This window comes from Pungitius pungitius, chromosome 15, assembly GCF_949316345.1.
Source record: "Pungitius pungitius chromosome 15, fPunPun2.1, whole genome shotgun sequence".
Classification (NCBI taxonomy): domain Eukaryota; kingdom Metazoa; phylum Chordata; class Actinopteri; order Perciformes; family Gasterosteidae; genus Pungitius; species Pungitius pungitius.
Window position 1 is genome coordinate 6,763,944 of NC_084914.1, and position 27,933 is coordinate 6,791,876.

Sequence of the window (27,933 nt, forward strand, 5' to 3'; positions counted from 1 at the left end):
AAAAGGTTCTGGTGCCAACATTAGGGTCAAATGTTTTTATTAATCCGGAGTTATTTCACTCTCTCCAATAATCAATGGATGTATTATTTCATAGAGCTGTCACTATATCAGATATTAGACTACATATGCATAAATACATCACACTTTCTATGAAATCTCCACATTTAAGATTATCCAAACTGGTTCCGGAGGAATTTTCGGTTGACCAATGGAGCCATTCACCTAACGGTCCGAGCTCTGACGTGCTTTAGAGGACTGCTCACCATTTCTGAAGAGGGACCTGCGTGATTGGCCGCCGTTGAGAGGCGGGAGGGACTTCTTATCCTGGCCCACAAAGGTATCCCACCGAACCTTATCTGGCCCCCCGAGCTCCCTGGCCCTGTTCAGACAGCCTTCCAAGTAGTCGATGGGGTCATCAGGCCGGTAATACATCAAGCCTGTCAGCAGGCTCTGGAGGAAACATTGGAGGCGGGAGAAAAGGAGAGAATGTTTTTTCTGGCATCTCTACATCCGTTTCAAAAACGCGATGTCCCGTGGCAGCGGGGATAAATGAGGGGCATTTTTGAAGTGCAAATTTAGTTGCCTTGAACAAAACATCTCATTTTGTCAGAAGCCCATGAAATTGGCTCCAGGTCATTTGCTAGGCTGATGTTGTGGAAAGAAAAACCACCGTGAGGAATGTGAGAACGAATTCCACAACTCAAGTGTGTGTTTGTGTGACATTCGCCCCCTCCACGCTGAATGTTTTCAAGCGATAGCTTCATCAGAGACTTCCATCTCCATCCTCCCGCAGGAGCATGAAAACACAAGTAAAGCGTCTCCCAACCAAAAACAATTGGATCTGCTGGATAATGAGTACGTGTTCAAATGAGAAGGAGGCCAATCACAGCGCAGTTAATGATGATGGTGATGTGTCACTTCACTGCTATGAACTGCAGCTGTGAATAAACAAGCAGTGATTGCTTGCATACATTAACGGCACTAGGATTGAGTCTAATTGAGTGGATGAGCCAATTTGCCATCCCCTCAGGGAAATAATTAATACTTATATTTCTGTCTGGGCTGCTTAATAAAGAGTATTTGCTGTCTGTCTTTTAATCCCATAGAGATTTCAGTCATAGTTCATTTTAGGCACCTTCTCATTTTTATTACCCCTAACCATTGTTCATTATAAATGTTAAATAAATTCCTTAAAAAATCCAAAGGTGGACTTAGTGTTCTTTTGATGGAAAAAAAAATACTAATTTCCGTGTAGAGAATTATTTATAATCATAATAATTATTACGACAGTTCTTTTTAAATATATTGTTGGTATGATTGCAGATTGGGTGTGATTATTACCATAAAAACAAACTGAAGCAGCGTTTCTCTCCTCGTTTAAACCTCTGTCTCGCCAGAACAAGTCGTTTCACAAATCATAAGGAGATCTTTGACAGGTCATCGATAAGTAACACGAGTCAAATCTGCAAATACCGTCTCATCCCCGCAAAGCGCACGCCATCGCTCACCTCAAATAGTTGGGGTATCTCCCGCCGTGCGAGATACTCCTTGGCATCGTTGGTATTCATCTCCAGTCGGATTTCCTCTGAAATCACAACTTGTTCGGAGCTTTCGTTCCTTGCTTCCTCGGGTGTCTCCGGTGCCGCGTGGTGCTCAACTGGGTCTCCGGACACTTAACCCTCAGTGCATATTTGCCTCGTGTGAGGACTTTACAACTGGATTCCTGCAGGCGATGCCACCGCGCCACCCTCCTTTTCGGTGATGCGGATGCGTGGCTCATCCGTCCTCCCTCCCACAGCGCTCTGCTTCCAGCGCGCACCATGTGCGCCTTGTCGTTGGCACAGAGGTTCCGCGCTTTTGCCAAAGAACGCGCGCACCGCCTCCACGAGACGTGCTTCACACCGTGAAACCCGTGGGCGATGTTGATACATTAACGCACAGAAATGTCATTGGGTAAATGGTGAAGTGCTTCTGGGTATTTTTCTCTCGTTTGTTTTAAAAAAAAAATATTTCAGCTCTTACTTTTCTCAAGCTGCTCCTTACAGAATCAACAATTAGTGTTCATGCTCAATATTTTGAAAGGACTACAAGATGATTTGTAAAGTAATACAGCTAATGGGACTTCAATCACCTTATTACAACTTAAATTTACAATGGAACCATTAAACCCTTCGGTCCAGATATGGCCACGCCTATAAAAATACGTCACATGAACATGTGCTATAGGTTGAATTGCATGTTGACTGGTCGGTTTGTGTTCTCAATCCTCTTGACAAGTGGACAGTTGACTTTACTGCAAGACTCCTTTTTTTGTTAGGCCAATGAAACCTGTTGTTTTTTTCTAGTTTGTAATGTAATACATATGGAGAAGGCATTGATTATGTGTCGCTTGCAGATCAAGAAACAGCAGAAGTAAGACCGAAGTGTTGGACAACCTGTGAAAGCACTGCGGTGATCCAAATCCAAATGTTACATTACATTACATTACATGTCATTTAGCTGATGCTTTTATCCAAAGCGACTTACAATAAGTGCATTTCCACATAGAGATACAAACTCAGAAGAACAAGTAACAAGAAAGTACAATTTTCATCAAATAAGCAGTTTCAAAACATGTTATTGAAAAGTGCCATTCTAAGTACAATTTAAGTGCTACCATTTGTTAGTGCTACGGTTTGCTAGTGTTTTAGTCAAGGTAGAGTCTAAAGAGGTGTATCTGTGATGTGATGTTTCTTTTCAAACAGACCATTTACTTGCATTCCAATGTTATACATTAGAAATGTATGAAGGATATTTTTTGATGGCTTCTACCTCAGGGCTCTCAGAAACTCCTTCAGCTGTAACATGACATTTGACATCTGCTGCCTATGATGCACATGTCACTTCGGATAAGAGCCCATAACCGATTAACTGCAGGCATTTGTATATGAAGCTGTCAGCATCACTTGATGGCTAATCTTTTTAATCCAAATAATAATAGACAGAATAGGACATGCTGTTTGTAACCCCTTCACAAAAATAATTCCCACATATTGCAAAAGAAACGCCAACACCAAACATTAATCATCACAATGCCACAAGGAAATGATCAGAAAACGGCACTATGTGCCCATTAATGTCACAAGTTAAACAAATAATACATTTGGGAACTCAATAATGAACGGTTCAGAAAAAAAACTTATCACAAGCATTAGAATGAACTGAATGGAGACATCACAAAACAACATTTTTGGCTAGGGTAGAAATTAAAATGACACATTAAAATCCAATTGGTAAGGACACCGTTTTCTAAAGCAAGTTATCCGGTTCTTGGCTTGATTTTATCTTTAAAAGCAACCTCTCCCATAACAACTCTGTTAATGTAATGAAATAATTGTATATAATAATAAGACTCAATCTAAGCAATCTTATCATCAATGACCAACCGATTTAAATCATTTTAGACTTTTTCCACATTATTGTTTTATTTCTCACAATTTAATGATTTGTTCAAGTAAATATGCATAGCAGATGGTAAAATAATCTACTTTTGCAGAATAGTGATTCTCTAAAGTCCTTTGCTTATTTTCGTATACAACTAACATGTATGCAATTTGTGTTTTGCATGTACTTATTTTGAGTTTGAACACGAAATAGCCTTCATCACAAAAAGGATAGTAGGTTATTATCAAATTAGAGATTTCCCAGATGACTACTAAATGTATTTGAACATAACCCTGTGGTCAAGCAGCTTACTGACACCTGTTTTGCCTTTTGTTTTTGTGATGTTTTTTCTACGCGAATAGGCTACGCCTAATTGTTGCCTTTATTTTGAAATGCCGCTTACCGGAACTAGCTACAGGGCGGAGTCGCCGGGTTTCACTTCCTTGATGCACACTCAGCTAACAGTGCTGCACAATGAAAATACTAGGTTTACTGAGCTTATTAGCCACGTATTTATCAGCCAACAGTGTCAATATCGAGGTGAGTGTATATTCTACCACGTGCTGCAACAGGAAACCCGCCAGTTAGTTTAATTTATGTCCGATTTCACCTGTATAGACGTTCCCATACTAGCCATTTTAGCATATATGCTGACGCTACCGGTTTTGTTGAATAGTGTGTTGGTTTCCACGAGCCCGGACTAACGTTGCATGTATTATTGTTCTCCACTTGTTCCTCAGGAGAACGCAGGAGAGTTCTTCAGCAGTGGTCATACAAACAACTGGGCCGTTCTGGTGTGTATTCTGGGATTATCATGAGCGTCACATGCTAATTGGTCTGCTGCATTAATAATGGGGGGGGCAGCAGAAACATGTTTACGACCTAACACACCTGCTGTGTTTCACATACAGGTGTGCACATCCAGATTCTGGTTCAACTACCGCCATGTCGCCAATACTCTGTCAGTCTACAGAAGTGTTAAGAGGCTGGGCATTCCTGACAGGTAACCCACCTTTACTGTAATTCAACATCTGTCTTTTTTATGTGTCACGAATCATGACAGAATATCATGATATTGAGAGACAAACCGTACTTGTTACAAATGTTACAAACTAGTGCTTTAATACTGTTCACGTGCTCCACGCGACTTTTGTTGTTATCGTTCTTTATTATTGTCCGTGGGGGAAGTCCTATTATTCTGCACACAATAAGATGACACATTGTGTGAAAATGTAATCAGCTCTTGATTGTAGGATTGGTGGCTTAATCAAGGGCTCCTTCTTTCCACATGTCCCCTGATTGCTCCTTCTGTGGTTGTATGTGGAAAGACACGTCTCTAAGGAGAAAAGTGTCTGCCGAATGAAAATACTGAAATTTATCTAATCATCCCGCCGATGGTATTTAGTGACATAATAATACACTGAACATGAGGACATTAGGCCTTTGTCTTAGTTTCCAACTTTCCACGAGTGAATGATCACTCTTAGTCTTTTTTTCCCCCCCCCAGCCACATAGTTCTCATGCTGGCTGATGACATGGCTTGTAACCACCGAAACCCCAAACCTGCCACAGTGTTCAGCCACAAAAACATGGAGCTCAATGTGTACGGCGATGACGTGGAGGTGGACTACCGCGGCTATGAGGTCGGTTCACATTTCACTCTGTTGTACACACTGTAATGCAGCTTCTCACTTCAGTCTGTTTAAAAGGATTATATGATCATTCCAACACATTTTATTGCAATGGTTGGAGTTTGAGTCAGCATATCTTTTTTTAAACTAGAATGAATCATTAATAAATATGTGCCCTCTTTATGGAAAATGAATTGGTAAAATTTGGATGCTCAACCTAAAATCTGGGATGTATCCCATCTCGTATTTCACCTGCTTTATGAAAAGCTATATAAGATAACATCCCTCCTGCGCAGTCACAGGTGCAGAGGGTCAACATTATTTTTTGAGTGTTTGTTCTGCGTTTACGTCAGCAAAAGACTCTATCATCTGCATTTTTAAAAAGATATGAACCCAAGTGTTTTGTTTGATACCACAAGGCAGAACTCCTCTCTTTATTACAGTTAGTGATGTATTATTTACTCTGCTTTGTGCTGTTCTTTTTAAATATGAATAAACACTGGTCTACCAATGAATGTTTGCAGTCAAACGGTAACGATGTGAAAGAAAAGCTGATTAAGCTCAGCAGGAGGAAAAAATAATACAATGAGTAGTTGATTCTCTCGATGTAATTAAATGATAAGTAAAGCAGGTAATGTTCACTGTCCCAACAGATGCAGATGAAAAGTTACCTTTGATCTCATTGATAAAGAATTTGATTGGTTAAATTATGTCCCTCTTTTTACAGTCTCAATCTCCACGATGCCTTTTTAAACCATTTTCTGTTGTCATTAGAATGGAAGATGCACATTACTTAATGTGTCAATTCCAATCCAATTCCAGGTAATGGAAAGTGTTCACCTTTTACTGTTTCAGGTGACCGTGGAGAACTTCCTGCGCGTTTTGACCGGCCGGCTACCACCCAGCACTCCACGCTCAAAGCGCCTGCTCTCCGATGACCGCAGCAACATCCTTATATACCTGACAGGTGAAAAATCCACCCTCAAATACTCTCACTTCCATTATTTATTCTCTATGGACTCGGGCAATGTGAATACTTGGGCCAGGCCACTAACGATGTGTCTGTTTAACAGGCCATGGCGGGAATGGCTTTCTGAAGTTCCAGGACTCTGAGGAGATAAGTAATGTGGAACTGGCTGATGCTTTTGAGCAGATGTGGCAGAAAAGAAGGTAAATAAACTGGGGAAGACCTAAAAATAAGTTGGAAAAAGGTCCATGTGATGTGACTTGAGCTAAGGAGTTTTCCCTAATGCAAGTCCTTCGTTCCCCGTGACGCCCTTAACTTTCCAGAAAGAGGAAAGGAGTTTTTAAAGTATGACATAACTCCACCTCTAAATGTTGTTTTTGATCACCTCCGGCGATGGAAATTCTCTTCCTGCTGCCGTGATGTAAGTGTACCCAGGGTCAATGGCAGAGTCTGGAGGTTGGAAAAGCGAGCCAGTGTCAGGCGAGCCTGTTGTCAACGAAACACGTCTTATAGCGTCTGTTACAGCAAGAAGACTCCTCCTATCAAAGAGTGGCGCTCTCTCTTCGTAAATGGAATACATTGCTCTTTAATGCTGCTGGTTTTTAATTCTTGCATCGCGAGGCACCGCGATAAAGAGCGTCTAGTTTACAATCAGGCCTCAAGCTTAGTGACGGCTTTGTTGAGAGATAATAACCGACTAGAACTGGCAAATTACAATCACCTTTGGCCACCTTTCTTCCTTCATCCTCGAAAACCACCTCAGTTTAGTCAACTGGGAATAAAGGTCTTATTGTGTTTGCGTAAACACGGGAGAGAAGTTAAAGGACATTTTCTATTGTAATGGAGGAAGGAGGAGAGGAGCAAAGGGAGGGAGAATCTGTGTGCGTTGGTGTGTTAGCGGCACCGGATGAAGGGTTTTCGTTTTTCTTGGTCACCATGGCAACTGCAGTATGAAAGATGGTTTGTAATATAACCCTTTTTTATTGGAGCAAATAGACGAGCGGTTTGCCAGCTGTGTATCCTCTCATCAGCATTGTTTGAGAATGTACATGATTGCGTCTGTCTCGCCAGGTACAACGAGTTGCTCTTCATCATTGACACCTGCCAAGGCGCCTCCATGTATGAAAGGTTCTACTCCCCAAACCTCATGGCTTTGGCCAGCAGTCAAGTTGGAGAGGATTCCCTGTCGGTGAGTTATCATCAAGGACATTGATGATAATTAAAAAGGATTCATCAGCTTGTCAGGTTTTTTTTAATAAGCAGTGTGGTTTGATACAGCACATTGCATCTGGAGACTGATTTCACTACTTCTCCAATCAGGGATCACATGTCTGTAAATGTAAATACAAGTATTTTTTGACATGCTATTTATTTGATTAGGAGAATTTTTACACTTATGTCAATGTTACGCAAGATAGTGGGTTGTCGGTTAACAATGCAAGTCCTTCATCCTCTCTATACCTCATAGTTCTAGCCTCAGTCTTTAAGCACTATACCAGGTTTGTATGTATTGAGTGCTCAATGAGGACAGGCTGCTTTTTTTAAAACAAACTATTCTTAAACATTCAAAGGTCACCTGGGTTAGTATATTCACCCACTAATATACAAGTAACATAATAAAGAAAAATACAAGCTACACAGCAGCGGAGTTTCTATTGGAGTTTAGCAGTCTGGAGTCTTTATGTTGATACATACGCCTCATGTGTGTTAAAATGTGTGAATTGATAGAATATTTGTTAGTGAAATGGAGCAAAACTGTAATGGAACATTATTTTATTAATGTATTTTTAATACTGAAAATATATTTTTTATAGTTTTATAGTTCTAATAAAAAATGTAATTCTTATTTACTGTAAAAATGTGACAATATTGTGAAGATGTTTAATCATTTAAATACTTTTGATTTTGATTCCCTGTTATAACTCCTCATGAACACTGCATAGTGACTTGTTAGCATTTAAATTGTGACCCTGGAATACTTTCTGTTTCCTCTCCATATTACAGAATGACACCCATGTCACTTGGCATTACACACTCTGCCTCATTAATTTGGGGTTAGGCCAAAGTGGAAAAGAAATTGTATTACCCAGCAATTAGTGCTGGTGCTATTTATTTCATCCGAATTGATTGCAGTCCAATCAGGACCCTTTTGCAAACAAACCAGGAAGTGGGATTGTCATCTGGCAACTAGTGTCACCACACCCCCCACTTCAAAAGATCAAAAGGCACTGAATCCATTACACACAGGAGGATGCCGGCAGCAGCCCAGAATACTATAATAGTGTCATATTCGAGTAGCGATGCATCCCGAAGTTACGGATTTTCTTTGTGGGCGATGACACATCACTGTGTTGTCAATGACTCAAAGCAAATTATTTTCAAGCGGTAAGGAAAACGCAACCAGCAACTGTACTGATAAAGATGTTTTGGATATTTCGTTTTTGTTAAGTCTTTTATTCTCTTCTTCCTTATTTTTCGTTTCTAGCACCAGCCAGATTTGGCCATAGGAGTCCATTTGATGGACCGTTACACCTTCTACCTGCTGGAGTTCCTGGAAGACATCCACCCTTCGAGCAAATCCAACATGAATGACCTGGTGAGGACGCGTGTGCTTCTTTTGTACTCTAGTCCAAAAGTATTTACGGCATATCGATGATTAACCTTTTTTAATGTTATTGCTTACTAAGGAGTAATAATTGGTTCAACTTATTGATTCAGCCCCAGTGAGCCATGCACACTAATGAGTTTTATCTACAGAGAGTTCTGGGGAACACTGCTCTGTGTACACACTGACGACGTAGAGTCCTGTTTTACGTATTTTGTGCAAGTCAGTGTTTTTCTTTGTTACGTTTACTTCCCACCAAAGAGTGAGGATATGGAATAAAAAAGCTGCTGAACCAATTGTTTGATTAAAAAACTGGGGAAAGGGGTGAACTAAATTAATAGAAAAAATGAACTGTGATGGTAAGTACTTAACATTCACTGATTCAACTTCTCCAATGTGATGATTTTTGATCTTAGACATCTGTAAGCACTTACCTGATTATAATTGGATTTTGGTCCGACAGCACAAATAATTAATGATTAGCATTAACTGGTAAATTTCAAAGATAGTTGAATTTTGTAATTATCTTGCATATAATTATTTCTAAAGTAGTCAAAGGACTGACTGGATGGGGTGGACTCAGTTTTTGTCTGGTGTTGTAATGTTTCTGGTCCGAAAGGAGCCAGATGAAAGTCTGCACTTAAAGCAGAATGTCTGATACGGTGTTGTGGTTGCTGGCCTTTAAAACGTGGTGGTGGTGGTGGTGGTGAAGGAGAGTACACGCTGCTCTGGGCCGTGTCTCGGCAGCACCACCCTTTTCATCTCTCACACTCCTGCAGAGATCACGTAACCCCACCTCATCACGAGATGCAATCCAAACACCTTGAATCCTTACCCCTGCTCTCCGTCTGAGCTCGATCGAAGTGCTTCACCTGATAATCATTTTTCTTTCCAATGCTGTCTCTGGAGATGCTCTCTTTGTTCTTGAGTTACCTAGTGGGATTAAAGATCCATTCTATGGATTGTCCATATACATTTTCTTAATGTATTCCAGTCTGCAAATGCTTAGCCTTTGATACAGAAATGGCCTCCACCTTCCCACCAAAAGCCTTCACCAGTTGTGTGGTTTTCCAGTTCCTTCTGGCTGATGGATAACGTTTACCTTGGTTTAACGATTTTTCTTCTTTCTCGCCTTTTTTTGCAAATGGACAACACACTGATGAATCACATACTTAAGAGGATTAACCCCACCACAAGTGGTAAAGCAGGAGCAGGAAGATTTGTATCAACAATGACTTGCACTAATGATGCGCCTTGCCTCTAATCTTCTGCTTTTTTTTAATTCAAGCATCTCTCGATGCCGTTTCGGCCACAAGAGACACCGGTTTATTATCTGGGGTTTGAAAATTAACAGACTGAAAATACCGTCAATATACAGTGTTGCCTACACCATGTAATTAATGCTGAATATCCTGATGGCAGCTTGTTAATTTGGTTTGTTTATTTTATCTTGGATGGCAACAGAGTGCGAGGCTTTGTGTGTATTTCACAAAGTTACATTCTGCTAACAAACTGCTCGTATTTTACCTGCTTCCACAGTTCAAAGTATGTCCCAAGAGTCAGTGTGTGTCCACCCCGGGCCACCGTATTGATCTTTTCCTGAGGGACCCCGGAAGTGCCCTCATAACAGATTTCTTTGGTAGTGTGCGCAAAGTGGAAATCACCATGGAAACCATCAACTTGACCGACCCCATTGAGCAGGTGGAGCAGAAGTAAGCAGAGTTTATTTGTTTGTTTTTGTCATTGGTGTATTTGTTATTGAAAAAAGTTGCATCTGTATGTTGCAGTTATTTAGATTATGTGGATGGAATGCCAAGTACAAAAATAAGTTGTAATGTTTAAATGCAGTTATCGCAATGCACTGCAAATATCATTCTAGTAATCATGGGGAAAGTTAAGTGTTCTGTAAAAAAAAAAAAAAAAAAAGTGGAGGGCGAAAAAAAACCCTTAATTGAGGTCAGCCTCTTGGTTTTAATTGAAGGGCTGCGAGCAGAATTAGTTAGACTTCGATTTATTTTTTAAATGTCTCATTAGTGCAATTGATTTCTCTGCTAATGACGCGTTGAGTGGTTTGTCTCCAGCAGACTGGGTGGGCGTTGCTATGACTACCCTACAGGTGGCTTCTTTTTTTAAGGCATACCAATAACATGATTAAAATGAAAACACACCTTAGATATTATTCATAACCATTATTCCTCTATTTCACAGCGAAGTGTAGATCATAATGGGACATTTTCCTTTCTTTGGCCTAAGGCTATAGTTTAGAACCTCTTCATGAGAGCCATTGAGTGAGCAGCCGGGTCGCTGATAGATCATCTGTGGCGCCACCCTGCGTTTACCAAGCAGAATGCATCCACATTCAATTGAATACATTCATCAGTTTGATGCATCCTGTGATGAACACATTTGTACACTAGATGTCTGCAGAGAGCTGTCAAATTCTTAAGTTTTCTTAGAGTTCATCATTTCTTTCATCAGAACTGAAATGCTCAAAGATTGGGATTCAACCTCGACATCGTGTGCCCATCCTCCCGCTATTCTTCATTTCTTTTGAAGAAATTGCAAATGCTTTGATTATCTACAATTGTCTCTTTACTAGCTTACCTCACGTTGATCAAAATGTATTACACTGCACTAACGTTCATTGCACGCACAACAATTGATCCTGATTGTCATCAACAGATGATATATTACAAAGGGAAAATCCTGTCCACAATCTCATGGAATCCATTTTCCCACTTGCAGTTACGTTTAATTCTGTACTGCTTTAATGGATTTATGCCGTATGTATTTCATCACTGTCATCAAAAGCGTAGTCAGAGTACATCGTAAAATACAACTCGGCTAAGCGTTCGGGCTTGTTTTCAGATTGCACTGACATGTTTAGTGAAATATGAGGGATGAGGGAGTTTGAGGGATGTACTAACAATTCTTTAGCAAGTGACAAGCTTATGCAGTTATTGGTGGGGTGCAGTTTTTTCCAATTGTTTTGGGAAAAGCACTCACTATTTTGAAGATGTTATGGATGATTCACCAACTGTACCAGTACCTGCAAACATCCTCTGTGCCTGGTGACATATTGATTGTCAGCTCGTATTAATTCCGAGACACGCTAATCCTATAAATAAAGACGATGACCTGATGTTTTAGGAGAACTCACAACTCACGCAAAATGCAAAAAGTCCTCCATTCACTCATTAGGAAAAGATTACAGAGCAATACAAATAGATATGAAAGAAATTTAATCCTGTTCCTGATTATGCTACCCCTACTTCTATTAATTTAATTTACGATGGGATTTAATTGAACCACTGGGAGGTGTTTTAGTGAAAGAATCTAATGTGTTTGGCTGCTAATTAGTAATTAGAGGCAATTGGCACACCGATTTTAGTCATCAACTGTTTTGGCCTTAGGCTAGTTCGTCATTTCACACGACTCTTCCTATTACTTTATTATTGATCAGCTCCAACACATTATGTTGAGCTGATCACCGATGCAACCGAGAAACACACCACCAGCGCTATCGAGCTGTTGCCCTGATTCAGTCTTAGAGAGTGACGTTTTATCTCCAATTCTGATGTAAGAAAGCAGCAATCCCCAGATCCATTTGATGTTTAATGGAACCAAGCGCAGTGATGCAGCAAAGCACCAGTAGCACCTTTCTACTTTTAGGAATGATGGAAAACACTATTGTGAAAGCTCCAAGATATTATTGAGGCTAACAACACTTTCCGTCATTTTGTTTGTCACATTTAAGTGTGACATTACCATCAGCTGTTGGGATGAGATCAATAAGCGCAGGTGGGTAATGGAATAGTGTGAATTGAGTTTTAGTATACAAAGATGTTGCTCTGCTGGAAAAAAAACTCCTTTCTGCTTATCAAATAATGTAATTTAAAGGTATTATGTGAATCATTTCAGAATTGGAGTTTTCAAGGCCTTGTGATATGAGTTAATGGCATGTTGTTGTTTACCAGATCTATCAATTTAGAAAAAAGCTTTATTTCTAGTGCCAAGCTGATGGAATTCAATAGCAAATCTAAGGATTTAAATGACAGGTAAGACCAGAGATAAAACTTGAGTCGCCCAGGCTTTAATCCTAATGCGCATTTATTACTTAATCAGTTTCACAATCCGTTAATGAGGAAATAATCAGTATTATAAGTAATGAAAATAGTTGTTCATGCCACCGCCTTTAAAAGAAGTAAATATCTGGTGAATTGGGCTTTCGTTTATAAGTCAACTCAGCTGGATCATCTCAGAAAAGCAATAAGTGAGACTGATCGTTATGAAGCTTCTGACTCAACGGCAGAGGTCAAACTAAATGACAGCATTTCATAAGACCTGAAAATGGCCTCTAAAACAAGCAGGGTTTATATTTATATATATATATAAAATTCATCATCTCATCCAGCCACTCAGGCGAGTATTTAGAGAAGATGGTTACACGTGTAAAATTGAGTCTCTTAGTCATTCTCATCCCCGTTTTATTCTCTCTTCTCCTCTCAACCTTTTCTAAACGGCTGCTTTTTCCCTCAGAACAAGCTCTTCTAGTAAGTGAATTGCTCTTGATTGAGGAGACGTTTTAATGGACCCCCTCAATCCTCTTCATTATACATGGGCTTAACAGTGTAATGATATTGTGGAGTTACTCACTTGCAGCCATTTGTACTTGTTGACCAAAACATGTCATCTTGTGGCTCCAAGAATAATATCAAGTAAAGGCTGAAGTTGATTTGCATGTTTCAGTAATAAAGTATACTCTATGCAATGTGTAACCTGCAGCGCTGGACAGAATCGACTCGTGTCAAGAGTAGAGCAGATGTTAAAAAGAAATTAGTTTGACCTAAAGACGGCAGCCGGAGGCAGCAGTGACACCAGAGCTGAAGTTAGTGGAGGTTGAGTCACATCCATTAGAATAAGCTTAAGTGGATTGAAAAATCCTCTGCAAAAATGTCTCTTTATGTTGAAAAAAAAAAAGTGGAAAGTGGTTTAAATCCAATTGGAGTTCATCTCTCAAGCTAAGGGAAAATGGGGGAAATGGCGGCGAGTCGTCCGAGCTCGGCTGCAGAGCTTCTCTCCCTGCCTGCCAGCTTGGACAGTTTCTTTCAGATTTTGAACAAAAGTAACTAGGAGGAAAGAAAGGAGAGAAAAGGGTGAGTGGTGGCTTCACACAGCGAGCGGTGGCTCACTGTGAGATGTGGACCACTTTGTCAGCAGCTGTCTGACCTGAACTTTCTTTTGATTAACCAAAGACAGTCTCTCCGTCAAACCTCCACTCCACAGTGACCTTTAGCCCAGCGTTTTCTTTTGGTGTGTGTGTGTGCGTGCGTGTGTGTGTGCGATGTGGAAAACAGACTAGGTCTCACAAAAAGATGCACAGAAGGGTACAAACATTTAAAAATGCTTCGTCACAAATGTGGTGGTTCTAAATTGATGCAATAGGTTCATTATTTTAACTCTTTCCTGTTGAAACAGAACATTATCCAATAGTATGGACGTATGAAATTCTTCAAGAAACAAACGTAAAGGTCCATCTGTAAAAGAAAGCTCAGGAATCAGCCCTAACACAGCCGGCCACCAAGTAAATTGTGTATTTGTCAGCCATACTATTTCTAATGCAGATTTGGTGCTCTAGTGAGTATTTACAGCAGCAGCATGGTGTCTGGGGTTCACTCAAAATTAATTACAGTCCCTGTCCTCGTGGTAATTATAATGATGGACCAGGGAACCAAGTGTGGCTCATTAATGCGTTTTTATAATAGCTTTTGGACAACAATGGCAGCAGTGAGGCTCCGTGACCAGATAACCAGTCCTGTGTCTCAAAAGGTCACAGGTTTAATACATCTAGTCTTGCATTAACAATATCTGTCCATTAACTGCCACGTGGGTACCTTTCACGTGTCCATGAACAAGGAAGCCATTCCTTTTCCTCAGAATGAACAAACGCCATCGCACCTCTCATCAAAGTCTTTTCGGTAGAAAGTAGAAAAAGTGGCAGCTGAAAAAAAAAATGTAACCGTTCATTTTTTGTATTCATAAGTTGTATTTATGTGAGATTATTTTAGACCATTGTTTGTGAAGCGCATTCCTCAGTAATATTTCACCTTGATGCTCCTCATGGACCCTCCATTGGACACTTCGGAGTTTGTGTACAGGCCACCGGGAGTAACGCTAAATATCTGCAAGAAAAAGTAGCGTAGCGCCTTTTTATATATGGAGCCGAAGTCGGATAAACTTCCTCAAGTGACGCCTGAATTAGATCCGAGGCTCCGTATCACGACCAACTGAGCGATGCTGGTGGTGCAGACTGATCTGCTGCTCATTTGAACCGTTGCAAACAGGTTTCCGAGTCGGATGATGCTGCTAATGCCAGAGTAACAGAAGCACAAAGTGGTGTTTGTATTTCTTTACACTGACAAAGAGCCACCGCGATGATGCACTATTGCTTTGTTGCTGTGGCAGTGGAACCAAAGTGCATTGTGGGTAGTTGCGGCGGCGGTCCGGCGGCTTGGGGCTCTACTTACACTGCCAACGTTACAGTAACATAACAGTAAAAAGGATGGATTGCAGCATTCTCCAGGTAAATGCTGACAGTGCTGTTCTTGTATTTTCTCTTTCAGTTTTGTGAATGAAGATCTGAAAAGAGAGACTTATTCATATGTGGACCAGCTGCCCGTGTCTGAGATAATCCACCAGGTAAGAGCCCCCCCTAAAGCATCAAGGTCACAGAATCTAAACCCCACGAGTTCCACGTTGATGTAAAATCATTATTCAGGACGGAACTTTGTCATATTAATGTTTTGTGGGGAACCATTTATTTTAGCTGCTGTGTCTTTGCTATTCAAAGTGTGTCCACAGGTTCCTTCCATAATTGGGACATAGAATAGAAATGGTGTCCACCCTCCGCCAACAGATGTGTTTTGTGTCGTTTCCACCGTGACTTGAGTACCTGCTGGTCTCGGTGTGTATCCAGCAGAATGGATAGGCCGGATCGTGGCGAGGAATTGTGCATTCACCTCGTCCCCAAATAAATAGCGACTAGCAGTTGGGGCGACCTTCACAAATGAACACCTATTTCTCCCCTTTCCACCTTTTACAACGTGTGCTCTGCATTCGGAATAGACGTCTGCGCCACATTTGTAAGGCTTTTCCATTAGGTGCCTTTTAAACATGCTCTCTCTCTTGTTCTTCCCTTTCAACTTGTGCAAGTGAAGTAAAGGAGTCACATTAATCTCGGCCAAGAGCGGACATGAGTGGGGCTTACATAACGCAAACCTCAAAACTGCTTTCAATTGTGTAGACACAGTTTTACATCGTGGAGTGTATGTTTTTCTATTTACTCTTAATGTTGTTTTCAGCAGCAGTCAGCTGTTAAAGCCACAGAACACAACGTAATCGCACCAAACAGCCGACATCCAAAGTTCGGGAGCAGCTGGTGAATATAATCGAGAATCTAGCAGCTAAAGAGACGGATCCCTCAGGAGTAGTCGGAGGGCAGAACAGACATCACAAGGGAATGTGGGAATTGGATTTGCCAACTGAGTCCAAATTTATCACAATAAATGTGCTTATAATGATAATAATAATAAGTGTGCTTGATCTGCCGATAGCCAACATGTCTTCATAACAATATGTCAATAGCTTATTGCTCAACTTACTTGATAACCAGATGAATAGTTAATGTTCTACTGTTAATAACTACACAAGTAGTTCACTTGTTACTGTTTAAAACCAATCAAAATTATCGTTGTGGCTGCTGAGCTGTGTTCCTTCGGACGTCATCATTCCCATACTACGTCCTTGCATAGGAAAGGTTGAAGGTGTCTTCCTTTTAATGTTTAAAATCCTGCCAAGTCATTACAGTTGCTGAACTAAGGCCAATTATATAACCTGGCCTTGCAGTTTCATAACCATACTGGTGGATTGAAGCGTGTGTTGTGGGGTTTCCTGAACAATAGCACACACTATTGATGGCAAAGGTCAAATCCATCTGAACGAAGTAAGCGTAGAAAAGAAAAACAAGAAATACAAAATAAATATGAAAGTCCTCATCTTGCTGCTGGGTTCAACATGGACTTTGGTGCATAGAGAAGGAGTCGTAGTCAGTTGGCCCGCAGAAAAAAGAAGCTGTCCACAGGCCCCGAACCCTGGCGGACGCTTATTGAGTCCAGTGATGGGGAAACGGCGAACGGCCTCCTTCACCCACCGGCACTCTGGAGAATTGATGGTTGATCAAACGCAGGTCAGGTCTTCACATCGCGAGTGTGAACTGCGTCTGTTATTTCCAATGCACAGAGGCAATCACACTGCTGAAAGCCTGCATGCTCACACGCGCCCACACACACACACACACACACACTCTCACACACCCGCTCACACGCGCTCACACACGCCCCCTACACGCTGCCACACACGCGCCCACACGCACTCCCACATGCGCTCAGACCCTGTTAAGCCGCCGCCGCCTGCTACTTTGCTTCATATCACGGTGCACTTTTTTGGTCTCCACCTTTTTGTACGTGTTTTCCTGTCAACGGCGCGCCTCTTTTTTTTCTATGCAACCCACAAAACACATTCATCGACCCGACGACCCCTGTCAGAGATTTCGATTATCGGGTGGCGCTCCTGCTGGGTTGACGATGGGAGTGATGAAGAATGACCCCCCCACCCCACACTCTCTCTCTCTCTCTCTCCTTATCACCATAATCCATCTGCACTGCAGCAGAATGACCATAAAGCCTATTGACAGCTCTCTTGTTGATTAGTTGTGCTATTGTGCGCAACACTCGGTGAGATGTCTTTGTCCCGGCGACGCCGCCGATCAGACGCACTCCTCCGAAAAGAGCTGGATGTGATTGAATCTCGCCTGATTTGATGTTTTAGAATATTCCCTAACGGTCCGATTTCATGTGCTGTCGTGCTGCCGACGAAATCAAATCTTCTGGCTGTGTTTATCGTCTTTTAGAGGAAGAAAAAGGCGCCGGCTTGTGAATGGAGGCTTGAAGCTTTTGACTGGCAGTGCATGTGCAAGCCTCTGCTGTGTGGGGCCCTGTGTACAGACCTCCTGTAATTGGGTATGTGGAAGCTTATATGTGAGCGGTTGATTAATGTCCTGTCACTGTTGGCAGTTCCCCCCGCTAGATGTGACAGGTTGCGTCTCGTCTTCCTGCCGCCTTCTTTTCCCCAACCTCGCACATCTGATCACGCTGCCAGCACCTAATCACAATATGCTCGCCTCTGAAAATGACCCGACGGCAGCGCCTTTTTCTTCAACTGCCTTGTGAATTCCACTTTTTGTCCGGCTTTGTTGCTCGCTGTAAATCCTGGTCTTTTGCGTCAAATCGTCGTTTGTACCTTCGCCGGGCTCGACGCCGCACCATATGGCTCCGGCGCCTTGAAAATCGAAACCCTGGCTGAACATGAATGCTTTGCCTTTCTCACAGCCGCTGCCAAATCCCTCTTTTCCCCACTGAGCCTGGGGACATTGACACTTTTCCGAAGTGGCTGTTCGGGATCGTGTGGCTCGCAGGCCAACACCACTCCCGATGAGCTTCTCCGCTGAGTGAGCTTTGCGATGTTGCTGTTGCTCGATAATGAAGAAAAAATAATAAGCAAATAGGCTGAAATGTGCTTTACGAGAAAAAATAACACACCCTGTCCCAGCACCCAAATGCCGCGGCAGTGCCACCACACCGTGGCAGCTGTTCTGTCATCAACATACATTTGCGGCAAATTTTGACCTTGGAGGGCGAGTGTCGGGAGGAGAGTTTCAGACCTCCCTCTACGACCATTAGCATCCTGCACGGCCGTGTTAATTAGCCCCGATCATTGCTGCTAGTTGATCTTACCTGTGAGTTGAACACGTGAGACACAAGAGTTCAAAGTGGTCCTGGTGCGGTGGATGGTTCTGTCCGTGAAGGTCAAAAAACATTCCCTTCCTTTCTGCTCCTCGCTCTTTCTGCAGCTGATCTATTTTTTTTTCTCTGCCTCAGAAGCTGCAGTCGCTCTCTGTTTCGGTGGGAAACTCATTCACAGAGTAGACTGGTTGCTGATGATTTTTTTGTTGTCTTGATTTCTATCAAGTAGTTATTTAATTTAGGGCTTTATCAGCTAGCCATTAAAGCAATTAGTTGTCTAGCAGAAAATTACCATTTGTGATTAAATATTATGTGCCGGAGTCATTTATCAAGCAAAGGCTCCCCAGATTTAGCCTGTTTCAGACATGATCAAAAATATGACCATTTTAAGCAGCTTTTCTATCTTTCATAGAATTATAAAATGAATGTGTGGGCATCGGGCTGCTGGTCAGACAAAAGAAGCAATTCAAGCATGTGTCCTTGTATGTTGGAACATTGCCATGCAGAATCCTTCCAGAAGGACCAATAACTGGGCAGAGAAACCATTTTACACAAATATGGGAAGCGTGGATTATGTAGGCCAATCATTTACTAAAAATGACACTATCGAAATGAGAGTATGATTTAAGTCGGGACTAGAGGGCGGTCAAAGTCATGTCAAAAATAGCTACATAATTTAAATCTCAAATTGATGGTTATGTCATTGTATTGATCACCTTTTTTAATCTTATCAAAAACTTTTAACTAAATAAATACAATACAAAAATAGTCGGGCTACATTTTATATACAAAATCACAATATTTGCTGGTGAAAATGGGTTGATGAGTTGACCTAAAAAAAAAGAAGTGTAGTTATTACCTTCTATCCTCTGACTTGATGTTGCTTCTCTTCTAATGTCAACCCCCCCCCCCCCCCCCCCCTTCCCTCTTGACATATGCTCCCCTCTCTGCCGGCGGTCCTGACGTGACTTCCTGTCACAGTCGATCCATCTCTTTGCTTCTCCTAAGAAAGAGGCTTACACACACACACACACACACACACACACACACACACACACACACACACACACACACACCCCTCTGCCTCCCATTGTAATGGAGGCCAACTGCCCCCAAAGGCCACGCAGTCGTCTCTTATGAATATCCCCGGCCGGGCTCTGCCTCGTCCTCCAGATGTTTAACCCTCAGCTCCTCCTCTCGGTCTTTCTGCCGGCGGCTTTGTCACTGAGGCTGTAGCTGAATGTATCGCAACACTAACTGTGTTATGTAACGCAGATCTGATTCATTAAGTGTAGTGAGAGCAAAAAGGAACCCCCACATGGAATATATCATTTGCTGTTTGCATTTGTGCCGTTTGAAATCCTTAGCTGTGCGAAGGCAGAATTGGATTTGGAGAGTTTCAGCTAAATTAGAACCGATAAAAATCGACCTGTTTGAAGGTGTGAGTAGGGCTGAGTACGGGTATTAAATACCTTTTATTAAGGTATCGATAAAAGTAAGACAGAAGCACGTAGTATCAAAGTTTCAATTTATAGGCAAACCTTAAAAAAAAAAGTATATTGAATGAGGGAATAAACAAATGTATGAAGTGTTTTGTTTTTTTCGTTATCTCTAAAGGGTTACTAGTAGGTACTAGTATCCTAATGATTCAAACAAGAGCCAAGACTTATATATAACATACATATGCAATATGAATCGTGTGTACTGTGGGGTTTTAGAGCTCTCTGAGAACTGATGCCTCCTGTGACCAACAAGTATAGGTCCATAGGACAGCTGCTCTTCAGAAGCCATAAATAATGTGTTAGTAATAGTGATATTATAAAGATGATCTCAGAATTGCAGGTGTGGTGTATTGATGAAAAAGCATTGGCAATAATGTTGATTCACAAAGCCATTGTTTAGGTTTATAAGAAGAAAGTCTGCAGATAAAACAGCGAATGAAAGGCTTTAAAGAGGCGATTCATCGGCCTGAAGGTGATTCTGGTGCCGTCGTTTTATATTCTTTGTTTTACTCTCATCTGCAGGAACTATTGTGGTCAGGTGGGTTCCCATCCTTCATAGTAAGGACCTCATTGTGCTCTTCAGGGCCTTTTGGACTGAGGGCTGTTTTGGGACAAAACCACTCTGTAGTGTGTGATTCTGACTGCCTCCCTTGATATTTTGAGTTCCATTGTCTCGGTGCCTCAACAGTCTGTAAGCAGAGTTTTTTTTTTTTCCCAGCACATCACCTGCGGCCTGGTTTCTGTTAGACACTGTAGACGTAGTGTATGTGGGATAAGTGCCTGTGGCAGTCTGGAGGATTGGCCCTTTTCACGATGTGATCGATGTGCTGCAGCTCCTCTCAAAGTCTGGATCTAACTTCTTCAGGCTTCTCTTTCCCCTGGTATAATTGTACATGTGCTTATTGCACAGTTGGCCAATGCACATTGTACACACGCAAAGATTATTGTCTAATATCTGCATTGCGAACATAACTTTATATCTGAAGCTCTTTGCCTTGGACCTCTGGCCCGACCCAGCACTGACGAGCAGGACGCCCCGGGCTCAAATGCATAGTTGTCTTGGCTTTAGCATTCAGGTTGGCACTGAGGCTCTATTGATTTGTCTGGATTGAGCTGTTAAACACATTCGGAGGTCAGACGTAACCCAATTTGAATGCTCTTTTCAGTCTCGGTGAGTTGCAGAACCTGCAGCGTTGTTGCGTAAACCAGGAGTTTGTGTTGAAAAGGCAGCCTTGAGTTGCAATGTCCAGCAAGACACAGTTCCTGTTGTCAGCTTTATAGGACATTACAATAAGTCACCAGCCAGTAGTAACCACAAGCAACAGTAGTATTACACGTTGTAATTATTCTCAGAAATGGATATTGATACCTGTTCTGGATTGCACGAGTCAATATGTTTGAGGCAAAGCTGTGTTTTGCTTTGAGTTGTTTGGCTGATGATCAGCTTGCAGAAAACTGAATTTAACCGAAGTGTTTAAATGTCCTCGGCCATTTTTGTCCATAGGACAGCTGCTCTTCAGAAGCCATAAATGCTACATTTTGTACTCTGCAATTTATTTATTTATTTATTTTCAGACGCCGCGTATAAACTAAACTCTGCAATACGTGCCAATCTGTTATTTGCACATGCACAGTCCACTGTGCATATGCTAATTTGCTACTTCTCAACCTCGCATAAAAAGCAAAATTCTGAAAAATATTAATGTGCAGACGCTACACCATAAACGGACAATATTTGTATTTTCTAAATACAATAACGGTGATTAAAAGGTCCAGTGTTTAGATGGATACATGGACGTATCATCACCAGTTGGTTTGTGTTCTGCTGCTGTGAAATGAGCTTCCAAAGGGCCGGGAGGCGGCGTCAAGGGAAATGTTGGAGCGCACGCTACACGGGCCTCATGGACGAGGAAGGTCACAGGAGGAGCAGGCTCATTTGACACTTTTTGCTTCATGCACCAATGAGCAACTTTCATGCAGTTGTGATACATTCATGTTTTGAGGCCGCGAGATTGTTTTTTTTTTTCATAATCTTGGTTGTTTTTGACGACCCAAGTGCCGTCAGCTTTCATGAACAAAACCACGTACTACTCCCAGAGCCGAGAGAGCCACGGCAGCATTCATCATTCACAAGGCAGCCAGCCCAAATGGGACCATAATATACCAAATTAACATCATGCTGTATTGAAGAATACACGAAACTAGCCTTTGAGACCATTAACTTCCCTCCACAGGGTTCACGGATGGTAATAACAGCCGTGGACTTTCACACCAGCATCTAATCTTCTCTGGACAATCAGTCTGCTGTTGGCTTTGCTCCAGCTCCATCGTGAGACCTCTGGGCCCATGTGCTTTAGAAAGAGTAAATGTACACTAGGTGCCATTGTAGGGCTTAGCAACACCATCGCAGCACGGGACGAGGGTTTGTGTTTTATTATGTCGCGAGTACATTGCTGTGTGTTATTCCTTTGTCTCTCGGGGGCTTCGGGGATGCCTTTTTGTGTACTCGATAAAGGCCGCATGTATAGCAAAGGATCCCAGAAGTCTCTTAAGTGCGCCCCTCACGACCCATCCCTAGCTTTGTCGCCGCCAGAAGAGTTGGTACGATTTTCTTTTTTTTTTTTAGAGGTTAAAGCTCATCTCTTCGCAGAATATTGTCGCCGCATTAGCATATAAATCGTCTCTTTGTGAGATGCATGTTTAATATGGAGGAGATTTGAAAGTATAATGACACCCAAAGTGATGATGTGGCAGTGAATGGGACAAACACAAGACAGGGGAGGTGTACTGATGAGCTTTACCCCCCCCCCCCCCCCCGCGCTCCTTGTGTGAACCTTTGTGAGACAGCACATAGTGTACATAAAGCGAGTGTATATTTGATTCTGCGCCTGCCTGCCTGTGTGAATGACAGAACAATCAGCAGTGGCCTCAACTGAAGAAATATACCACTGCTAACCTGCAATCTCTCCATCGCCCCCCTCCCCCTCGCCCCCTCCCCCACCTCAGAAACCGAAGCAGAAGGACTGGCATCCTCCCGACGGCTTCATCCTGGGCCTGTGGACTCTAATCCTCCTGGTGTTTTTCAAGACGTACGGCATGAAGCACCTCAAACACATCTTCTGAGGCCGCAGCGCATACGCCACTGGATACCCGAGGACGGCTGGAGATACGGAGCTGCCCCCCCCCCCTCGGGCGTCTGACAGGCTTATTTTCCTGAAAATGGAAAGTAGACGTATGGCACCACAAATGCCTGGCCAAAAACTGTGTAATGCAATTGGTGCCTTTTTTTTGTTGGGGTTTGGATGACTGCTCTATGCTGATGAATTTCAACATTTGTGTAACCACTAGCAGTTTTTTTGGGGGGGGGTTTTGACAAGGAATTCTACTTCTACTGCTAATTATTTATCTTTGTGTCAAAAGCTCTGTTTGGTCAAGGCATTCTATAATTGCTTTTGATTTAGTAAAAAAAAAAAAATGCACTGAATTGAGTCTGCAGATAAGAATTTAATTTATTTTTGAGAGAGTGCTACTCTGCATAAATGCGCAGCGGGAGCCCCTTTTGTTTAAGTGCTACACACAACGTCTGCTCGCTCAGAAAAAGGAGAAGTGTGGGACGTGGGCAGGCTTATTGGCCGTGAGTGGGCTGTGAAGAGATTACTATTTAATGTCTCCCATGTCCATATACATTACACCCCTTGACTGTCATATTGCGCTTGTGAAGGATAACAATCGCACATAATCCCATCTCGTATGATGGACCCATCCACTTTTCCCGCTCCCCAAATTGCCCTCCCCGTGGAAACATCCATTAGCTCCCCGGCCGTGCACTCGGCTGATTGTGTTCTGGTTTGATGGACAGCTATTTCCGCGGCCATTCCGCGTTCCCGGCGCTACAGCAGCGATAAGTGAGTGATAACCTAGTAAGCCGCCAGCCGTCCCAAATGAATCGCCCTCTGTGCTGGGACGTGTTTTCGCCTCCCCCCCCCACCCCCTCCTCCCCTTCCCCGCAGTTGTTACCGACCGCTCTGCGTCCCGACTCGTCGTTTGGGGGAGTGACTGATGCTCCGAGCATACGGATTGAACCCGAGGCAGTCCGTCTTTGGTCCTTGGCGCGAGAGCCCGCCCACCCGGTGCCCGCTGCCACTCACCCTCACGGCCAAAGTGGAAGATTGATAGTGTTGGAAATCAAAGCATATGCATCAGAAGGCAGCTGCTGCTGCTGCTGCTGAAGGCCACCCCAAGTTCCTTTTTTTATTTTCATTATGTATGTAATGCTTATTTCTAGGGCCGGGACTTTAGCGCGTTAATTACGATTAATTAATTACAATGTGAATTAATTCACTCGCTCGCATTTTTACACTTATTTTCTGCACCGCGGAACGTTTCTCACTGGATGAGTTTCGGGGGGACCGATTATACTGGAGCACCAACTAGCATTCATGACTTCAGACAACAACAAACCACAGTGAACATGAACGAAGAAGCTGACGAGACCGTGTCGGGTGGCCCGTGAATGGGAAATCTTATTATAATAAACACACGGATGGAAGCGTCGATAAGAGCGTGGTTGTGTTTAAGCTGTGCAACAAGGAATTCACATCGAGCCTCAAGTATCACCTCAACGCTAAACAATTAGCAGCTAGCGTGGACGTTAGCTCGACTCCGAGTACAAGGACCCACACTGCACCAGAGGACTGGTTTAAGGACCAGGGTAACTAAGTCCACGTCTGAAAAAATAACCAATGTTCTGAATGTACTTGAAAGTATTGGTCTACTTAAAAAAAACATAGTTTATAGGTCTACTTACCTATAGGCTACCTGAATTTCTGAAAGTACTATATTTCTAAATATGCTATTGCTACACTTGTCTGCTGGAATTGGTTGAACAAAAATAAAAATCCATGTGAAAAAAATTATTAAAATTACTCACTGTTCTCAGGTCAAATATTTATGCAATTAAAATGTGATTAATTTTGATTAATTAATTACAAAGCCTCTAATTAGATTAATATTTTTAATCGAGTCCCGGCCCTAATAATATATATATTATATATATATATTGACCTTACATATATTTTTTTATAATAATTTTTTACCTATTATTTAAAAAAATCTTTTCTTTTTTGACCCTACATATTGACTTTTTTCACAATATTTTTTTCCCATGACATGACTGGAATGATTTTAGATGGAGCAACCTACACGTCCCTGTCACTAATGCCAAATGCCCCAAATTTCTGTACTTTAAACCTTATCTGGGTTCAACCCTCAAGGGACAAATCCTTTTTTAGTTTTGGGTAACTAACATTTATAAAAAATCATAATGGGATATTGCCCCAGAGACAGATTGGTGCATCTTGGAGGATCAACCATGCTATTCATCCTTCCTGCATTGGTAAAGGCACAAGTGAGTTGAATGTGAATGTAACAGAGAATTGGAGGGTGGATATACTAAAAAGGGTAAACAAATCTACACCCTGTGCCAGACTGTCAGTTTAAGGTCCACAGGATGCCCTGAAGTAGACAAACATGTGATTGTCTTGAAAAAGGCCCTCAGAGGCGTAATAAGTTTCATGTCAGTGTGACCACTGAATGAGACACATCTGCTCATCTTTACTGACTCATCCGGCCTTCTCTCCCGTCAAAAAGGTGGAACCCTATAGGCTATGTAGCATGGCTAATATGTGATAAAAGCTTAATTAGCAATTAACATCAAATTTAGTCAATTCATCATTCAAAAGATTCTTCATCATTCTTAACAATGCCATCATAACCCAAGTGAACGCGCCTTGTGTTTCTGCATAACCCCCAGGGTACACTTCTCTGAAACAACCAGTGGGGACAATGCCCCCACTACTACCTCCGCGGTAGTGCGCTCAAGACTTGGCAGGAGCGGGATTTGAACCCACTGGCGGCGCTTACAGAGGCTTTCGGCTCCTTCTTGCACCCCTACACTACCAGTCCTGGTCACATTTTGGCAGCTTTGATTCTCCTATTTAACCTTGAGCATGTGAGTTAAACTTTAAAACTCTTTTAAATGCCATTTCCACATCTGGGCCTGAACCCACAACCTTCAAATGCAGTACAGGGGCTTATGTCAACAGCTCTTCCGATGTGCTACTTCACCACACACTAACCAGCCCTTTGTTTGTTGTATTTAACCTTGAGACTGCTACTCAAACCTGAAGTAAAGCCAAAGGCTCAAACCCAAGACTGGGCTTGAACCCACAACCTTCAAATGCAGTGCAGGCTTGTGGCAGCAGCTCTTCCACTGAGCTACTTCACCACGCACTAACCAACCCTTTGTTTGTTGTATTTAACCTTGAGATTGCTACTCAAACCTGAAGTAAAGCCAAAGGCTTGAACCCACAACCTTCAAATGCAGTGCAGGCTTGTGGCAGCAGCTCTTCCGCTGAGCTACTTCACCACGCACTAACCAACCCTTTGTTTGTTGTATTTAACCTTGAGATTGCTACTCAAACCTGAAGTAAAGCCAAAGGCTTGAACCCACAACCTTCAAATGCAGTGCAGGCTTGTGGCAGCAGCTCTTCCGCTGTGCTACTTTACCACGCACTAACCAACCCTTTGTTTGTTGTATTTAACCTTGAGATTGCTACTCAAACCTGAAGTAAAGCCAAAGGCTTGAACCCACAACCTTCAAATGCAGTGCAGGCTTGTGGCAGCAGCTCTTCCGCTGTGCTACTTTACCACGCACTAACCAACCCTTTGTTTGTTGTATTTAACCTTGAGATTGCTACTCAAACCTGAAGTAAAGCCAAAGGCTCAAACCCAAGACTGGGCTTGAACCCACAACCTACAGGGTGAGGACAGTAGCTCCTCTGCTCTTGTGCTGCACTACCTCACCATGCACAAATTAAATTTTTGTTTCTCGTATTTAACCTTGAGACTGCTACTCAAACCTCAAAACTCTTTCAAAGCAGAAGTGATGTCTGCATGAAGGGGCATGAACCCACAACTTCAGACAGCAGGTTGGAGTCTGCAGCCCTTCAGTTGTTCCCTTGTGCTATGCAAGCACATGCCTCATTGTGTCCGTTTCTCATATCAGACCTTGGGATTGTTTACTAAACCTCAAAACTTTTTCTAAGTTTACAGTTTGAAGCCCTGACTTCAACCAAACCCTCCTTCTGAGAGAGCAGGTTTGAGCCGAGGATCCTCCACACTTCAGCCTTCCTGCTATCTCCCTGCACTGTTCCACCACACACCTGTTGATGCTTTTGAATCCAACCTCAATTCTCATAGATTCTCAGGCTGGAATCCACAACACAACACACTTGTCTGCTGGAATTGGTTGAACAAAAATAAAAATCCATGTGAAAAAAATTACTTCTCACTGTTCTCAGGTCAAATATTTATGCAATTAAAATGCGATTAATTTCGATTAATTAATTACAAAGCCTCTAATTAGATTAATATTTTTAATCGAGTCCCGGCCCTACTTATTTCATCTTCCTTTTTCCTTCTGGTTACCTTTCAGGGAGGGTGAGATCATTTTATTTCTTCATTTGAAGGATTTTGATACCCTGATTAAAGATAAAACACTAAATCAAAGGAATGGATTGTCCTGTGGTGTTTGTTGTTTGCTTTCTTTCTTTGCATGGCAGAGCTCAGTCTAAGCTCACTCTGTACCACAAACGCATCCTTGAAAGCGGCACCGCTCGAGATGACTTACACACCTGCTCTTTTGTTTTCTTACTGAATACATTTCAAACAATCCACAGGGGTTGTTCAAAATGTATTTTTCCTTCACTTCCAGTCTTTTATTTCAACAGAACGAGCAGCCTTTGGATCCAAGCCCCAATATACAGTCTGTAAATAGCAGGCTGGCAGCAGATGCAATACAATTAAAGCCAACCCATCTCGGGTGGACTTTATTTTTTATTTTTTCTAAACCCACTTCAAAATTGACTCCTTTTCCTCTGGGCTT

General features: G+C 42.2%; 2 protein-coding genes across 3 annotated transcripts in view; one reads left to right on the forward strand and one right to left on the reverse strand.

Annotated features, from left to right (window-relative positions):
- ak5 (adenylate kinase 5) overlaps positions 1-1,858 on the reverse strand; it is a 37,190-nt gene extending 35,332 nt beyond the window's left edge. Inside the window, exons 1-2 of one of the 2 annotated variants that reach the window (XM_037459034.2) lie at positions 1,509-1,858; positions 264-450 (exon numbers count right to left, since the gene is read on the reverse strand). In XM_037459034.2, coding sequence (XP_037314931.2) covers positions 264-450; positions 1,509-1,568 — 247 coding nt within the window. In that variant the 5' untranslated portion in view covers positions 1,569-1,858. The remainder of the gene's footprint in view (positions 1-263; positions 451-1,508) is intronic. The other variant, XM_062557732.1, reaches the window with a different exon arrangement.
- A 1,985-nt stretch (positions 1,859-3,843) lies between these two features.
- On the forward strand, positions 3,844-27,557 carry pigk (phosphatidylinositol glycan anchor biosynthesis, class K). The gene is made up of 11 exons (XM_037459180.2): positions 3,844-3,963; positions 4,164-4,217; positions 4,335-4,426; positions 4,931-5,066; positions 5,910-6,021; positions 6,128-6,224; positions 7,093-7,210; positions 8,507-8,617; positions 10,166-10,338; positions 15,250-15,325; positions 22,995-27,557. The coding sequence occupies exons 1-11, from the start codon at positions 3,898-3,900 to the stop codon at positions 23,109-23,111; spliced, it is 1,152 nt and encodes a 383-aa protein (XP_037315077.2). The 5' UTR covers positions 3,844-3,897; the 3' UTR covers positions 23,112-27,557.
- Positions 27,558-27,933: the final 376 nt, after the last annotated feature.

Coding starts and splice junctions, on each gene's coding strand:
- pigk (XM_037459180.2), top strand. CDS start 3,898: ATGAAAATACTAGGTTTACTGAGCTTATTAGCCACGTATTTATCAGCC. Junction 6,022..6,127: donor CATCCTTATATACCTGACAG/GTGAAAAATCCA, acceptor TCTGTTTAACAG/GCCATGGCGGGAATGGCTTT. Junction 6,225..7,092: donor CAGATGTGGCAGAAAAGAAG/GTAAATAAACTG, acceptor CTGTCTCGCCAG/GTACAACGAGTTGCTCTTCA.